The sequence below is a fragment of the Mobula birostris genome, chromosome 3 (assembly GCF_030028105.1).
Source record: "Mobula birostris isolate sMobBir1 chromosome 3, sMobBir1.hap1, whole genome shotgun sequence".
Classification (NCBI taxonomy): domain Eukaryota; kingdom Metazoa; phylum Chordata; class Chondrichthyes; order Myliobatiformes; family Myliobatidae; genus Mobula; species Mobula birostris.
This window is the reverse complement of record NC_092372.1, coordinates 28618843-28637871: the sequence shown is the minus strand read 5'-3', so window position 1 is coordinate 28637871 and position 19029 is coordinate 28618843. Positions and strand designations below refer to the sequence as shown.

The window sequence follows — 19029 nt, the reverse complement described above, 5'->3', positions numbered from 1 at the left end:
CTAACGTGAAAGTGTTTTAAAATATTAAATGCTTCTCAATGCTTCACTTAAATATATGACACACGTTCATTGCTAAGTTTGCTTCATTATTGAATGACAGAATTATCCTCTTGAATTTCAAACTGTTAATGTGTTGAATAATCTAAAATAAACACAATTACTACTGTTATAGTACAGCATGGTGCACAGTGTCATGTCTTAATCAATCTTAAATACAATCTTCACAGACTTTATAGTTGACTTTGTGGATTAATTAAAAAATGTTTAATTCATATTCATGTTCAGATTTTGATTCATTTATTTACCACAAATACATTAAAACATACAATAAAATGCATTATTTGCATTAAAACCAATACAACTTGAGGGTGTGCTGGGGGCAGCCTGCAAGCATTGCCACACATTCTGGTGCCAACGTAGCATGCCCACAATGCCAGCAGATGAACACAACAAATCAAAACACAATGACCAACACAACAACAACAATAAGGCAAGTGCCTTTCCTCCCTCCCTTATATATACACACACACACACAAACGCATTCCTCCAACCCCAGGTCAGGCCTCCAGTCTCCAGGCTTCGGCATTAGGCTTTGACTGCCTGAATTCTGATTAACCTTTGGGCTTCAGCCTTTGGTGTTGTCCTCTGGACTAGCCAATGATTGGACTCCAAACTCCAGGCCTCAAAATCTGGGCCTCCTGTTTCACCAGCCCTCGTGTCTCCTGCTCGCACAGACATCCAATCCCGAGACCCACTGACCTGGGACAGCCTGATGTCCAAGGATGTCCTTTGTCACATGTCCATGGATGTGGTATTGGAAAGACAAGCTGCTGGATAAATGTAGATGGGATAGCTTTCATTTCAAGAATTTGGCCAAGGAGACAAAATGAGACATATTAAACTTTGGTAATGTCTTGAAACTGAGTGAGTATATGAGTAGTGACCAGGAAACAGAAGAGGCACCAATAAGGCAGGTACAACACAATGAGGGAAATGCGAAAGGTACAGCAGCACAAGGGTGACACCGTTGTGTAGTGGTTAGTGTATCACTTTACAGCGCCAACTGTAAAATTGGGGCTTTAATTCCCAACGCTGTCTGTAAGGACATCCTCTCCATGACTCTGGTTTCCTCCAAAATTCCACAGACATACTGGTTAAGGTTAGTAAGTTGTGGGTATGCTATTATGAAACGAGAAGCATGGCAACACTTGCAGGCAGCCCAGCATTACCCACACTGATTTGATTTGATTTGATTTGTTGCAAAGTGAAGCATTTCATGGTATTTTTGGATGTACCTGTGACAAATAAAGCTAATGTGAATAAATCTATATGAAGCTAATCTTTTTCCATATTGGTAGTGTAATGTGGAAGTAGGTTCACAGGTTTGTTGAGTGAGAAAGAAAACACTGAATAAGCATATGAATATACATATTAATTATTTATTTACAAACAGTAAAAAATTCCATCAAACATTGAAGTCCTCCCAAGTTACACAACTACAAAACTAAATATTCACTAACCAGATACTTCATCAAATGTGCACGCGGAGTGTATCTTCCCAATGGTTGTGGGGACAAAGGAAAAAAGAGAGGGAACCTCTCTCATGTGTTACTCTTCTACTTGGGGTGATTGAAACCGTGGCTGCAGTTATTAAACGATTGACATGGTGGAAGCAGCTTTCGGCTGGCAAATGAGCCACACTCCACACGACAGGTAGAAAAAATAATGCAAAGTTTGGAAATGTTGATGTTCAAAGTGATGCTCCAAAGACATGGGGTTGAAAGGTTAAAACCGGCACTGGGAATGAATGTAGGATTTGTCTGACTAGGATTTCTCTGATTGGGTCAGTATGGGCCCTATTGCTCAATCAGGTGTACGACTCCATGATTTTTATTCTAATTCATTTTAATTACCTTTGAACTCAATGGGCTAATGTGGAAGAAACCGAAGGAAGAGGAAGAGTTTCCCCGTAAAAGAAGTCTAGTGACACTTACTCTGTAATATCTTTTGTATACACCCTTTCAACACATCCAATAACCTCCTTTTGCAAGTTACCAGAATCATCCGCAAGATTCTGTTCCACAAATTTCTAAGTGCCAACTATGAAATTGGCTTTGAAGGGAGCAGCAGCTGACAAAAGCATCCAGAGTCAATCACACTGCAGGAGGCAATAGCTCATTCCTGCCTAGAAAAAGATAATTGGCATGAAATTATTTACTGTAAAGATAAACTTCCAATTTACTGGATCATAAAATTCAAACGCAAATAACCACAGATAAGGAAAAGATATTTTTCCTGCAAGCACCATCTTTTTAAAACCAAAGTTTTGGCCAGGGTATGTCAGATGAGCAGGTAGGGTACTTCACATGTAAAAAGTCCTGCTGCATTATACATAAGTGTAGCTCCTCTTCATATCTCTTAGAAGGCTAATGGCCACCTGATAAGGGATTATGGGCCAAGAGTTCTGCATATCAGGGTGGCTGTGCTATGATTAGCATAATCATAATCATAATTTGACTCACATCATAATCAGCAGATTATGGCGTGAGTCAAATTTCCAGGTCAGGAATAATGATTGAAAAAATATCTGACTTTAAACCCTGATTCTCGCTGGATTTTAGAAGAATGAGGAGGAATCTCATTGAAACCTATCAAATATTGAAAGATTTAGATAGAGTAAACATGGACAGGATGTTTCTTATAGTGGGGGGATTCTAGGACTAGAGGGCACAGCCTCAGAATAAAAGTATGTCCCTTTAGAACGGAGATGAGGAATTTTAACCAGAGGGTGGTGAATCTGTGGAATTAATTGCCATAAGAGGCAGTGGAGGCCAGGTCATTGGGTATATTTAAAGTCGAAGTTGATAGATTCTTGGTTAGTAGGGGCATCAAAGGGAGAATGCAGGAGAATTGTGTCGAGAGGGATAATAAATCAACCATGATGGAATAGTACAACAAACTCGATGGGCTGAATGGTTTAATTCCGCTCCTATGTCTTATGGCTTTATGGTCTCAGGAGTGAATAATGACACAACGGCCTTTTTTTTGTCTTACTTAAGTCGAGATCGGCAAGTTCCTCTTTAATGCAACAAACCGAAAGATTGTTATCTCATTCCATGTGCTTTTGAGAGGTTTCCTTGTTTTATTATTTTACCTAGCTCAGACCAGTGAGATCTCCTGTCATTATTAAACAAGGCTTCTCTAAAACCGTCGCCGTTTTTAATGTTTGCATTTCATTTAGCAAACTTAAGTCGAGTTGATGATGTTGAATTTCACCACAGGCTGAATCCTTCCGTCTTCCAGTTAGAACACGACCCTACCGAAGTGAGTCATAATTGTGTGATCTCTGTTGTCTGCTATTGGGAGTTTCCTGTAAAATCATGTTGTTTCAAGAAACAGCGCACAGTTGTTGTTATCCAATGAAATTAGGAATTCCCCTTTATTGTTTTCTTGGTTCTCCGTTTATGCTTGCATGTGACTCAGGACTTTTATTTATGATTTCCACCGGCGTTTGTATTTTTATTTCAAGCAAAAGACAAAGAAGGGGAAAAAAAGAACAAACTATTACGCAAAGCTTTAGCAATGTTACGTTTTGGAGATTTTCTTTTGTCAAAGGTGGGATGGGTAGAAGTGCATGGATTTCCACGTCTGCACGGCTTAAGCCTTGTCGGGGAACTTGCAGTTGATAATGTCTTTATCCGTCTTCTGCCTTTTCTTTAGAAAAAATAGATTTTTTTCATATTTTGGAAATCAAGAAATGGAATGCTGGAAAAACTTTGTATAAGGCTACACCTGTAGGATGAGAAATTGTCAATGTTTTTGGTTGGAGATGTGCTGATTTTTTCCCCGAGCATTTTATATTTTTGTTTAAATTCTGCTGATTTGGTCCTGAAGAAGCTTTGGCAAGTTGCAAGTTTGACTCTAGAAGGCAGGCATTGCAGCCATGTTGTGGCGTTGGTAGAATATAAGTGAATTGTAGTTGCTAATAATAATGACATTTAGTATTCGTACAGACTATGTAGTTCAAGGTGCTTTACAATGGGATAAAGTGCAAACATGAAAATAAAATATAAAAAGATGTTAATTAAAAGCAAGGTAAAATAAATAGGTTTTGAACTGGCGTTTAAAAGTGTCAAATGAATCTTTATACCTTAAGATTTTAGGTATTGAATTCCGCATGGTGGACTGTGTATCAATCAAACTAATTGCTTTGACCTATGTAGTAAATTAAATTCAATAGGCGATCAAGCGCACAAGGACTTTACCCAACGTTTACTAATCACAGTTACTCTTTCGTTGCGAACAATTCGAAGACTCACTGCTTGAATTGAAGTGTTGGATATGGCAATTTCTTCCCTAAGTTCCTCCTTTATCAGAGTTTCTTCTGTGATATTTCTTCTCCGGAGCTGTTGCTGTCAATTGTCCTGTGATACTTTTTATAAATTCCTTTGCATATCTCCCAGACAATGTCTGATTTATATAGCTATAAGTCTGCTTCTGTGAATTATCAGACTGCCTTGTTACCTCGCCAACTTGTGCTCCTTCCCCTTCCCGCATCTTATTCAGGATTTTGCCCCCTTTCTTTCCAGTCCTGATGAAGGGTCTCGGCACGAAACGTCGACTGTTTATTCCCTCCCATAGATGCTGCCTGACCTGCTGAGCTCCTCCAACACTGTATGTGTGTTGCTCTGGATTTTCGGCATTGGCATAGTCTATTGTGTTCGCAAGATGTCTATTGTGTATCAGAGCATTCATATCTACTGTTGGCACTTCAGCGCTGGACTAATCAGCACAGCATTGTTACTTTCTCATATTGAAACCTTCAGCCTCTATTGTGTCCGCAAGATGTCTATTTGTATCAGAGCATTCATATCTACTGTTGGCACTTCAGCGCTGGGCTAACAGGGCTGTATCAGCACAGCATTGTTATTTTCTCATATTGAAACCTTCAGCCAGGTTGTTGGTCACAAGACCGAGCTTCAATGTTCTTTTTCTCAGCTGCTCCCCACACCTTGCAGTTTTGGGGTTCCTTGAATCTGGCACACCTATGAACATGAGCAGAACTAGGCCAATCAATCAGATCATGGGTGACCTGAGTATAAACCAGCTTCTGCATTCTGGGATACCTTTTCATCTGCCTGCCTAGGAAGAGTCTATGGGTCTCTATATACTGATTTAAGATACATTCAAAGACTCTGCACCCACTGTCTTTTGAAGAAGAGAATTCCAAAGGCATGCCCATTTGAGGGCAAAATTAAACTCCATCTTCTGTGTTAAATGGTGAACTCTAGTCCTACATCCTCCTACACAAAGGAAACGTCCTCTCAACATAAACACAAAAATATCTGCAGATGCCAGAAATCTATAACAATAAACAAAAGGCGCTGGAGGTACTCAAGAGGTCAAGCAGCATCTACGGAGAGGAATAAAGAGTCGACGTTTCAGGCCAAGACCTTTCATCAGAACTGGGAAGGGGAAAAGCTAAAAGAAGGTGGGAGGGCAGGGGAAGGACTACAAGCTGGCAAGTGATAGGTGAAACCAGGTGAAGGTGAAGGTTGGCTTGTGGGGAAGGGTGGATGAAGTGAGAAGCTGGGAGGTGGAAAAGTTAAGGGTGGAAGAAGGAATCTTATAGGAGAGAAGAGTAGACCGTGGGAGAAAGGGAAGGAGGAGAAGAGAAGGGGTAAGGGAAGCCAGAATAGGAAATGGGGAAGGTGGCAGTAGAGGAGGCCATGGACTGACATATCAGAATGGGAATAGATAGTAAAATTAAAACGGGTGGCCATGAGGAAAGGTCTCCTTTTGTGGTGGAAGGAGTGACGGTGCTCGATGAAGTAGTCCCCAATCTATGACGGGTCTCACCAACGTACAGGAGGCTGCACCTGGAGCTCCAGATACAGTAGACAACCTCGACAGACTAGCGGGTGACACATTGTTTCATCTGGAAAGACTGTTGGGAGGGGGGCTCTGAATGGTGGTGAGGGAGGAGGTGTTGGAGCAGATGTAGCACTTGTCCTGCTTGCCAAGTGGGAGTTCAGTGATGAGGGTCAAGTGGACAAGGAAGTCCAGTAGAGTGATCCCTGCAGAGTGTGGGTGGAGGGAAAGATGTGTTTAGTGGCAGGTTCGCTTTGAAGATGGCAGAGGTTACAGAAAATGATGTGCTGGATGCAAAGAGTCATGGGTTGGTAGGTAAGGATAAGGGAATCACCATGTTGTTCTGGCTTTGGTTTTACACATAGTCCATGTACAAAACACCCTGCTTTTCCAAGAAAAGCACCTCTGCTGGCAAACCCAATGAACTTCATGATAAACTGCTATTTCTTTTGATAGCCATACTTTATTAAAAAAGATCCAAGTTTGATTGAAAAAAGAATTCAAATCACACAATGGGCTATGCTGGGATTTGGACTTGGGTCTCTAGACCATCAACCCATATCCATTTTGGAACCAGTTCCATTCAAGTAACTAACTCCAAGACCATTGCTAGTAAGAAAGTTAATTCAGCAGGAAATCCACATACACAAAAAAGTACAGTGTGAGATTAGGATGCATTTTTATTTCATAAAATAATATTTTGAATCACTATAAAACCCTGTTTACAGATTTCCTGGCTTTAAATAATGAGTGCAAAGCCACTTTAAAAAATATACAGTCCATCTTGTAGTATTGCACCCTTCCTCCCCCTATATCTTTTGAAGGCATTTAGAATAACTATTGACAAAACAGGCATATTTTTACACAAAAAATGTATACAACAATATTTTACAGTTTGTCACATACTACCATTTCATTTCAAATCATAAGCAGGTTAGCCAGGTTAGCTAAATTAATCAGGCTATCTTTAAATGACTTATTTAATGATAACTCAGTCCTTTTGCAGATTTAAAGAGAAATCTGTGAGATTTAATATACTTATCATGTCGCAATCAGTGGACATGCCAATTTTACAGAGCAGTACTTGATAATTCTGCAACTCAAAGATCCTTACAAGTTATATTTTCACCATGAGATACAAAGATTGGACTAACTAAATGAGCAAAAAAGTGCTGGCATTGAACACAATCAAGGTAGATGATAAAATTATTTTTCTTGTCAGTTCATGTAAAATCCTGTGTACAAGTCCGGTGTCTGTAATAGATTTACCAAATGCATACAAATGACCTATTGATTACCCTTAGATTGCACTTACAGGATTTCCAGGAAAAATAGAATTTTGTAAGTTGAAGGAGGATTTATGGAAAAAAAGAATATTTTAATGCTAATTTTAGCCAAAAAAGTTGATACAAATAAAAATTAACTGCAATTATATTAGTCTGGCCAGTACTTTCCATAAAGCAACCTTATCTATTTCAAACACTACAAATGTGTTACGAAATCCTTAAATATATTTGGTATAGAAGTGAACTTTGATTAATATCTTGCCCATAAAATCAGAATGTTAGAACCAGCACAATCCAAAAAGAGAATTTTCAAATAACCAGAATGTTTGCATTCAAGCAGATCTCTCAGGAAACTAGATGATCTCAAAAAACATCCTGTACATCCAAATTAAAGAGTGTATGCAAAACCAGCGGGGAAATTCAAAACTCTACACTTAAAAAATTCTACACTACGATATCAGTTGGTCAAATACACAGTGGTTATTTTTACTTTATAAGAGGCCTGATTTTGAAAGTGTTTCCAACAAATTTCTTCATTTATAACAATAAGCACATTTCATATGGAATTACTTCTAATTGTTATCTATTTCTAGTTTCTCATTGCTTTGGTGGGAGCAGTCGGTTCAGTGCCTGCTCTTCAGATGGAATGAGTTCTAGTACTGCCATTTATCCATATACAGTATAATTGTAGTACATTCCCAATAAAGATATGAATAAGCTAACCTATTTGAAGAACTCTGGAGAAGTTCTACACGGTTATCTTTATGTGATTATGTAGTTATATTTCCATGGTGTGTTTGCTGAACTCCAGGAATTCCCTCCCTTGAAGTAACTACTACTTCTCTCTTTAGGCCTGCACAGGCAGGCTCCTCCCAGTCTCCACCCAGCTAACATGAGTCACTCTCACTCGTTCCAACTCATCGTCTGCGGCCTATTTAAACTCAGCTCTCACCCTTGTTTCTCAGTAGCCCCACCTTGGTTTTGGGTTGATTCTAGGTACATGATTTAATAAAGTCTAACGATTCTGTTACACCTGTGAGTCTGTTGGTTCATTGATATATTAAGGAAAATTATTATGGTATGCTAACCACTTCTACAGATGGATCAAAAGATAGTTTGACTGGGAATGTCGGTGTGGCTGTTCTTGTAGAAAACAATAAAAAAAACAACTTACTATTTATCGGTATAGTCAGCAGAGTTAGTTGCCATCATTTTAGGCTTACAGTAGGTGGAGAAAATCTGTCAATGTAAAATTGTAGTTTGTTCATATTCCTTTTCAGCTTTGATGAGTCTTAAACCAGGTATTCTAGCAGCAGTCAGACTTATTTCTAGAAGCTCGTCAAACATTATTTCATATAGAAGTACTGGTTTATGTTTTCTTCTAATGGTTCTCTGCACATAGAGGGTTGAGAGGAATGACTGGGTTGATTGTTTAGCTAAGAGAGCAGTTAAAAGTTCAACAATGGATAAAGACCTTTTACTTATCAAATCAAAAGGTAAGGGGTTGGTAGGTTTAAGAATTAGGGGGTTATGGCAAGACTTGTGGGATGATGAGAATGAAGGGAGACGCCTCCACAGAATACATAAAACTGTTGGATTGATGGGAGAAGGAGGTAAAACAAGAAGGGAAGGAATTATTTGGACATGACTTAGAATTGGGCATACTAGGCTTAATTATTCCCTTTATCTTGTTGGAAAACATCATTTTGGGTTGGGTAGGTTTTGTTATCATTATGAAACAGTTGACTATATACTATTAGAGTGGTTGAAGTGGCATACAAAGTTGAAAGAAATCAAATGCAGGCCTCATTACAATCTTTGGGAGCTGATAGTTTTAATTTAAAAACTTTTAAGTTATGGGAGTGAATATAATTTAATTCACAGTATCATCTGTCATTACTTACAATCTATAGGACTTTTGTAATTTAGCTTTCATTTGAAAGAGTAGTAAGGATACCCCACTCCCCCAAACTCTCTACACCACACTCCAGTCCAGCTGGTGGCAGTAATGCACCTTTAAGTTGGATTGCCAACCACCATAAAAAGTCAGAAAAAGAAGTTAATCCTTGTTCGACAATACTTACAAACTAAAGCTTTATTGTATAGAATTAGAAAGTATGGATACCTTTAAACTTTTAGGAATTTGGTTTGACACTTATAGGAACATGGTCAACACGTATTAAGGAAATAATAACCAAAAGTAAGAAAGTTCTACATGTTATGAGGTGTTTGATAGGAAAGAAATGAAGAACTGATAGGAAATCCTTGAACGCAATGTACGTAGGATCAATAAGATCAATACTGGGACTATGGAAGTATGGTATATGGATCAGCATCACACTGCATGCTCAAGAAATCGAATATAATTCAAAGTCAAGCATTAACGATAATTAGTAGGGCAATAAGATCAGCACCAGTGGATGCAATTCAGGTGCAGTAGGGAGAAACACCCCTGGAACTGAGAACGCAACTTGTGTTTACACATTGGGTAGACCAAGAGCATGGAGAAAGTCTGAAGTTTTGCATGGACTATTGAAGGAAAAGCCGATAAGGACAAATATTATTAATAAGGCAGTGCTTGATCCTAAGGTGCCTCCATGGCTGTGTGAAGCACCAGAGGTGGATCTTAAATTATTCGAAAGGAGACAAAAAGATTAGATGTGATTTTACATCAAGATATAGTTGAATCTTATGTAAATAATAATTATTATGGATATTTACAAATATATACAATATGCTTCAAAACTGGTAATAACAGACTGGAGATAGGATTTGCAGTGCTTGATTTTAACATTAAAAAGCAGGGGAAAATAAATGATGATTTCTCAGTGGATACAGGTGAAATGACTGTTGGACTATTTGCTTTACAGTGGGTGGAGGAAGTGAGACTGACATTGTCTGATTCAGGGACAACAATCACTTCCATTTAGAGACAAGACCAGGCATTATGCATGAGATAATATAAACCTTACTTAGACTTAAAATGATGGGGCTCTGTTTATGTTTATGTGGATTCCAGCACACGTTGGTAACAGAGGGAATGAGCAAGTGGATAAATCAGCAAGGGAGGCAACTCGATGAGCAGACGTGGAAATTCAAATAAATTACAGTAAAGGAGAAATGAAAATCATTAAAAATGAAATTAAAAATGTGGAGAAAACAATGTGATGAAGAGAGAACAGGAAGACACCTTAATAATATCCAGAAAGAAGTGGGATAGTCGATACAGGCACCAGCAGGAGGGAGGAGGTGATAATGTTGGGATTGAGATTTGAGCACACAGTTAAATACTACGTTGTTTTTAATGAAGAAGCACAGTAATGGGAGATGTGAGTATTGTAGCCAACACAAAGCGGTTGAGCATATACTGAAATGTCCAAGATACAATCAAAAAAAGGGAAGATTGATTTTAAAGTTAGCTCAGAATGAAATACAATCTAACATTAGCAATATTTTGAGAAAGGATCACAAGATTATTGCTTTAAATATATAGTGCAGTTACTTAAGAATACAGGTCTTCTTTATTACAGAATTTGATAGAAATACAAATACAGGGTTTAGATATGAAGGAGAAGAATTATTGGAATGTAGGGCTTATGAATGTGAGAGAAAGCAGACCCTTGGAAGCAATTTTGTTACTTTAGATAGTTTGCTGGGGTATGGTGAAGAAGCACAAGAAAAGCATAAGCATTTAAATTCCTGAAATTTGTGGGTTGTTTAATACAAATTAAGTCAATAGTGTTCGGTGATTATATAGTTATTTTTGTTATTACTGTTATTATCCTTATTACTGGTACAGGTATTATTTCTTCTTGGGATGGTGGTGGTAGGGGTTAGGAGCACTCTCCTGATCCCTCCTCACACTCCAGTTCAGTAGGTAGCGGTAATAACTTTTTAAGTTAGTGATGAACAATAATCCTTGTTCACTCATACAAACCTCCACGAGGGCCAGATCCTTGTCATGGTTAGGAGGCTTGTATGCCTCAATGACCTGGAGAGCTCTGTTGGCTGGAGTCAGGGCTTTACACTTTGGCTCCTGGTAGGGTCAAAGGGTAGGGGACATTGAGTGATCTGCTTGGTCCTCCTGGTTCGGGGGCTTAGCTCAGGACTAACAACGCTGACTGGTAAAACAAAGTTGTTACAAAAACTGCAATGAAGTATCCTTCTACATCTGAGTGCAATGGTATTCCTGAGCTCCCACCCGGAACTTGTAGTGAAAATCAAGGGGAAGCTACTGACAAGATGAAGGAAGCCCTGGGCAGGACACTGCCAGGGATGGAGGACCATCATTGCTGTCCTGAATGCCAGCTGCATAATGGCAGTAAGTACTCATACAAACCAGCCAGCCTTAACCAGTTGCTCTTAGTCTCCAGCTACATGGCTGCCTTGTCGAGTTAAGTATCTGCTCTCTCTTGTTTTGTGGCCCCTTGTTATTTTGTAGTTTGCTATTAAAGTTATCACTCACCTCTAATTTGTTTCTGCTGCTCTGTGTTTGGGTCAAACCTCCTGTAAATTGCCAGACAGAATGAGTGAACCAAAGATTGACCCAGCAGAGTCTGCCTAAAGGAAGTCGGCTATCTACATGAGTGTGCCATCCAGAAGCTATTGATTCTCTGCTTGCCATTCTCAACCCAATCTCCATCTCAATATAGCAACCCTGTACCAGTCAACCTCCTCCCTTGGAGCCCCAGATTCCAACACCTGAACGTTTTGGTGGCTCCTCAACCCGATCCCACAATTTCCTGTCCTGGTGCATCTTACACTTGAAGCTCCAGCCATCTCTGCAGGTTACAGACTGAGCCAAGTTTGCCTCTGTCATTTTTCTCCTGACTGGGTGAGCTCTGACCTGGGCCACCGCAAAATGGGACAACAAAACCACCATTTGCAACAAATATGAGGAATTCACCGCTGAGATGGGCCAGGTTTTCCGCTATCTGTGAAGTGGAAGGAGGGCAGATTGGATATTTCGGTTTCATCAAAGCACATACTTGGCAATGAATTACACCATGGAGTTCGGGACCCTCAAATTTTGAAAGCCTCGTCACTCTGTTCTTCTAAATTGACAAGCGTCCAGATCATCAGTTCCATTTCCAGAACTATTTCAGATAGCAGGACCCTCATCACCAATGCTTCCGGAATCCACCCAGTTAGGGGCTCAGATGGTAGACTCTGTGGCTGCTAAAGAAAAGCCAGGATGGTGTATTGCCTCCCATGTGCTAAGGTCCAAGATGACTGAGAGAGGCTGCAGAAAATTCTCAAGAGGGTTGGTGAGCAGTCAGAGATTGCAGTGCACATTGGCACCAATGACACACGTAGAAAAGGGGAACAGATTCTGCACAGTGAGTATACGGAATTAGGGAACGGACTGAAGAACAGGACCTCCAAGACAGTAATCTCTGGATCACTCCCAGTACTACATGCTAGTCAGGAAAGGAATAGGATGGATTGTGCATATGAACAAGCAGTTCAGGAAGAGGTGCAGGAGGCATTAAAAAACTAGGAAGATATTGCATTCAATAGAAGAAATCTGTACAAAAGGGAGCTGCACAACATGATAGAGACTTCTGCTGTGCTGCAGAGAACAAGCGGCAGCTGCCAAAGGTGAGAATGAACAAGCAAAAGACATGACCACTAACCATGGCCACCATTTCCAATACTCGTGTCAATAATGTACCAAAATATGTGGATCCCAGATCGGCCTCCACAGCCACCTGAGTACCCCTTAGGAGAACATCTTACTCGACTCCGATGATCACAAGACGAAGACTAGCGATTAAAGACATTACTGCTCTGCAGTGCTATAGTGACGGGAGGTCCCCAGCAAAGGACTGTGAGAACTGTTTATTTTGATAGAGCAACATTTTCTTTGTTCTAATTTGTAAAATCTTTTTGAACATGCTGATTCAAAATTAGTTTTGATACAACTGGAGAATATTTAGCCACCATCTCTAAAGGGCGGATAGGAATATCCTCAAGTCACTTGTTTGGCTGAGGCAATGTGACGTTTAAAAAGAGCTTGGGGCCTTTTGGCAGGCTGCAATCATAATGATTTATTAGGCACTTGACAAGGACAATAAAAACAAGGTGTGAGTGAGTCACCATTGTATGAGTGGGCAGTGTTAGAGTGGTCAGGCTTTGGCTCAACAGGCTTGGGCGAGAACAGATAGAGGCTATAACTAAGTTTTTTTTCTCTTTCTGCCTGTTAATACATAACTAGTGCCATGAGAATAGATCCAGGGTTTGTGTAAGATGTGAGTCTCCCCGGTTACTGCCTCTGCATGAAGTGCATCAAGCTGCAGCTCCTTATAAACCATGTTAAGTAACTAGAACTGCAGTCTAATGACATTCGGTTCATATAGGAACATGAGATGATAGATGGGCACCACAGGGAGGTAGTCACCTGTAAATTGTAGAAGGCAGGCACCTGTGTAACTGTCTGGAGAGGGAAAAGGAATTGGCATCCAGTGCCTGTGGCTGTTCCCCTCAAAAATGTATACTGCTTTGGATACTTTTTGTGTGTGTGTGTGTGTGTGTGGGGGAGGAGCTACCAGGGGGAAGCCATAGCAACTGGGTTTCTGGCATTGAGGATCAGAAGAAAAGAGGGGAGGAGAGGAGAATAGAAGTGATAATGATAAGAGATTCCATAGTTAGAGGAAGAGCAGGAGATTCTGCGGATGTGAAAGAAATACCCGGATGGTATGTTGCCTGTAAGGTGCCAGGGTCAGAGATATTGCAGATCAGATCTACAGCATTCTAACGGAGGGGGCTGAGCAGCCGGAAGTCATGGTACATATAGGTACCAACAACACATGGCGGAAAAGGGAGGAGGTTTTGAAGAGAGAACATAGGGAGTCAGGTAGAAGACTGAAATGCAGGACCTCTAGGGTAGGGACCTCTGGATTGCTGCCCATGCCATGCGCCAGTGAGGGTAAGAATAGGATAACTTGCAGGTGAAGGCATGCCTGAAGAATAAGTGCAGGGGCAGGGTTTCATATTTCGGGATCATTGGAACGGCTCCTGAGGAACGTTATGACCAGTACAAAAAGGATGTATTACATTTGAACCCGAAGGGTACCAATATCCTTGTGGGAAGGTTTGCTAGAACTGTTGGGGAGAGTTTAAACTCGTTTGGCAGGCGGATGGATAGGCCTACGATGGGACAGTTTGTATAACAATAGATGCAGTGTGCAGTCAGATTGTGAGGAAGAACAGGCAGATGATAGGGCAAAATTGCAATCAGTGGGGAAAATTCATAAAGGGTGATGAATGAAGGACTGAAGGTGTTATATTTATTTAGCCATACAGCGTGGAATAGGCCCCTCTATCTCTTAGAGTTGCAGTGCCTCAGTAACCCCAACAACCCTGGTTTAACCTTAACCTAATCAAGGGACAATTTATAATCACACATTGGTCTACTGGAATGTCCTTGCACTGTTGGCGGAAACTGAAGCGTCCTGGGGAAAACCCACACATTCCATGGGGAGCACGTACAGACTCCTTACAGATGACACTGGAATCAAGCTCCAGCACCCCGAGCTGTAACAGTACTCCGCTATCATGGCATCATCTTTGAATGCAAGCAGTGTATGGAATAAGGTAGATGATCTCGTAGCGCGGTTAGACGTTTTGGGCATCAGAGTCGTGGCTGAAAGAAGATCATAGTTGCGAGTTTAACATCCAAGGATATACATTGCATTGAAAGGACAGGCAGGCAGAGGGTGTGGGGTGGCTCTGTTGGTAAGAAATGAAATCAAATCCTTAGAAAGAGGTGACATAGGATCAGAAGATGTAGAATTCTTGGGAGTAGAATTAAGAAACTGCAAGGGTGAAAAGACCCTGATGGGAGTTATATACAGGCCTCCCAACAGTGGCCAGGATGTGGTATATAAGTTACAATGTGAGATAGAAAAGGCATGTGGAAGTGTTATGGTAGTCATGGGCATTTCAATATGCAGGTAGACTGGGAAAATTAGTTTGGTGCTGGATCCCAAAAGAAGGAATTTGTAGAATGCCTACAAGATGGCTTTTCAGAGCAGCTTGTGGTTGAGCCCACTAGAAGAAACACAATTCTGGTGTTGTGTAATGAATCAGATTTGATTAGGGAGCTTAAGGTAAAGGTACCCTTAGGAAACAGTGATCATGACAGATTTCACCCTGCAGTTTGAGAGGGAGAAGCTAAAGTCCGATGCTTCAGCATTACAGTGGAATAAAGGAAATGAAGGCAGAAAATAAAAAAAAAATCAGAGGTGCAAAGGAACTTGGGAATTTTTGTGCAGGAATCCATAAAGGTTAACTTGTCACGGACCATGAAAGGTCTTGGCCTGAGATGTCAATTGTTTTCTTCCTCTCCATAGATACTTCCTGAATTGCTGAGTTTCTCCAGCTTTTTGTGGGTGTTACTCTGGAATTTCAGCATCTGTAGAATCTTTTGTGTTTATTCAAAAAAAGGCAGTTTTGCTTTTTGGCATAATGACTGATGAAATCAATGGAGTGAATTTACAAATTGGTAATGGTAAACAACTAATTATTATTTTAAGCAAAAGGGAAGGTGTAGCTCTATTATCACTGATTGCTGTTTCATTTACATACTGAATAAACCCTGAGGCAAAGAACAGCTGCTGCTGGAATGTGTTACCATTCCTCCACAATCTGCACCACAGCATATGCTCAATTTGTACAAGGTCCAGCGCTTACAATGATTGAGCGGGAGTAATGCTTACTAGATAAGATCATATCCTTAAACCTTAAGTTCTTCCAAACTGTGTAACCATATTTCTGTCTGTGGGGCATGTCATATGACAACCTTTGGTCAAAAAATGGTGAATATTGCTTTAAAATAGTTCCTGGAAACTGGTACCTAGGCACAAAGTCTCAACTTTATCTGCTATTTCGTAACTGACTGGTGACATTTGTTCTTTGGGTGTAGCAAAGCGGAATTTCTTTGGGCGTAAAGGGCCTGAAAATTATTGGAACCAATTCAATTCTCTGTAGCAGTCTCAGCACTCTGATAATGTGAGCTAAACAACTGTTATTGTCTCAGCTGAGCATTCGTCTGATTCATTAATGGAATCATAGTTCTACAATGTAGGCTCTAATTCTGCTTTCTCTGATTTAAGTAGTGTAGTTATCAGTAATCAGTAGTCTAGTTAATGAAGTAGAACTAGGACATTCACCCCATCAAATCTGCTATGCCATTCCATCATGGCTAAGATATTTTCCCTCAACCCCATTCTCCTGCCTTTTCCCTGTAACCTATGATGCCCTTCCTCATCAAGAACCTGATGGGTTGGCTCTGTTTGAACAAACAGCACCATGCTCCATGTTTAAATTGAGCAGTTTTAGCTAGCTGAACACCAATTTAACTTGTTTAAACCAGTTTAGCTCAGACAGCTCCACCATGGACAAAAACCTCCCCATCATAAAGGACACTGAGAGCCTGCAAGAAAATGTACCTCAAGGCAGCATGTATATGGCAATGCCTCAGGAAGGCGGCATCCATCACTAAGAACCCCCATCACCCAGGACATGCTCTCTTCTCTTTACTACCACCAAGGAGGAGATACAAGACCCTGTAGACACACCCTCCACACTTCAGGAACAGCTTCTTTCCCTCCACTATCAGATCTCTGAATGGACAATGAACCCATGAACCTCACTGTTTACTAACCTCACTATTTTTGTTTGCACCACTTGTTTATTTATTGAGATACAGTGCAGAATCGGCCCTTCCCGCCCTTCGAGCCACGCCACCCAGTAACCCCCAATTTAATCCTAGCCTAATCACAGACAATTTGCAATGGCCAATTAACCTACCAACCTGTACACCTTTGGACTACGGGAGGGAACCAGAGCACCCAGAGGAAACCCACACGTTCATGGGGAGAACATACAAACTCCTCACGGACAATGGCGGGAACCCAGATCGCTGGCACTGTAAAGTGTTGTGCTAACTACTATGCCATCGTGCTGCCCCATCAATTTAAAGTTATATTTTATTGTTATTTATAGTTTAAATTTTGCATTGCAATGTACTGCTGCTGCAAAACTACAAATGCCAGCGATATTAAACCTGATTTTGATTCTAGTGACATACATGTTCTTCGATATTAATTTGACTTTGATCTTCGAAGGTTAAATGCCTCAAGAATGAGGCATCCATCATGAAGGAAACTCAGGGTTCAGAACATACCCTCTTCTCATTACCGCCATCAACGATGAGGTACAAGATCCTGAAAATACACACTCAACATTTAAGAACAGCTTCTCCACCTCCACCATCAGATTTCTGAATGGTCCATGCACACTATCTCACTATTTTGCTCTGCTTTTGCACTGTTTATTTTTTATTTATTCTCATTGTAATTATAGTAATATTTATGTATTGCACTGTACTGCTGCTGCAAAACAACACATTTCACGGCGTATGTCAGTAATAATAAACCTGATTTTGATTCAGTAGCACACCTGCACGCATTTGAAAGCCCTTACATTTTGAACTCTTTGCCATTCTATATCTATGCTCAATTGAACTGGCTAAGTTAAGGAGTTTTTAACCATCTGTGCTGCATGGATTTCTCGATGAGCAATAATTAGTGCATCTGTCAGAGCAGAGCTGACTGAAAATGAGTTCATTTACTTCAGGGTTGTTTGAATATCATTTGAACATTGTCTGCTATGAAGTACAACGAATGATCAAGAGAAGACTCTTTTACTTAAATTCTTGTATAGCAGATCTCATTCTAAATGACTTATTCACAATTTTGCCAAAACCCTTGTCTTTACCTTCCTAATTGTCATGACGTAAGGAAAAGAAAGTCAGAGGTAATATTGTTGAAACTTAAAAATCTGCCAACAATATAGGTTACCACATCACTTTGGTCTAGTGATGCAACTGGTCATCTAATGTTCCATTTAGACTGTAGTCCTTACAGTGATTTAATTTTCCGGATAAGTAACTGAACAGGTCCTTCAGGGACAGACTTGACGATGTTCCAAGCATCATAGTGCATGAGGCCATGCAAGAATTTGCCATTGATTGCGAGCAATTCATCACCAACGTCGATCTTTCCACACTGCTCAGAAATGCCCCCTGTGGGTATTAACAGGTAAAACATGAATAATACTTGCCAGTTAGTGATCTGGTTGGCTGAATGTCCAACTGTTTCACTGTTTTAAGGGGGTTTGTTCTTTCAGTTTGAGAGGCAAGAAAGGCACAATAGGGACACAGAATCTTTGATATAATGATGTTACAGGAAGCAGTACAGTAATACTTGTGTAAATGGATACTACAGCATTGTCAGTCCAATGTGCTGGAGAGTTTAATGGTGCCAAATCAGTAGATTTTCCAGATTATTAAATGTGACTCCTGCTGATACTCCAACACACTTTTAATTCCTTATTTTCTAGCTGTTATGGAGTACAATAATGGACTTTTTACTGAAGATGGTGTGTTTTAAAGGAGTGCGGGAAAAAAAAGACACCAGTAAGCTTTAAAGCAAGGGGGAAAACATCAGCGGGCGAGCTTGAAGGGAGTGCATGGCCTGGGGCTCCAGTGTGTTCATGGCAGGGAGGGAATCGGGATCTCAGTGAGTTCAAGGACAGTGAGGGAACTGGGGTCCCAGTGAGTCCAAGGACAGTGTGGGAACCAGCGTCCCAGTGAGTTCAAGGGGATGGCACCTGGGTTCCAGTGAGTTCAAGAGCAGTGTGGGAACTGGGGTCCCAGTGAGTCCAAGGACAGTGTGGGAACCAGGGTCCCAGTGAGTTCAAGGGGATGGCACCTGGGTTCCAGTGAGTTCAAGAGCAGTGTGGGAACTGGGGGTTCCAGTGAGTCCAAGGGCAGTGAAGGAACCAGGATTCCAGTGAATCCAAGGAC

General features: G+C 40.6%; 1 protein-coding gene across 5 annotated transcripts in view; it reads right to left on the bottom strand.

The window, feature by feature from the left end:
- Nucleotides 1-6353: 6353 nt before the first annotated feature.
- Nucleotides 6354-19029, bottom strand: part of pdzd2 (PDZ domain containing 2) — a 485375-nt gene continuing 472699 nt past the window's right edge. For all 5 annotated transcript variants that reach the window (XM_072252377.1, XM_072252380.1, XM_072252378.1 and 2 more), the window contains one exon: nt 6354-18246. In XM_072252377.1, coding sequence (XP_072108478.1) covers nt 18083-18246 — 164 coding nt within the window. In that variant the 3' untranslated portion in view covers nt 6354-18082. The remainder of the gene's footprint in view (nt 18247-19029) is intronic.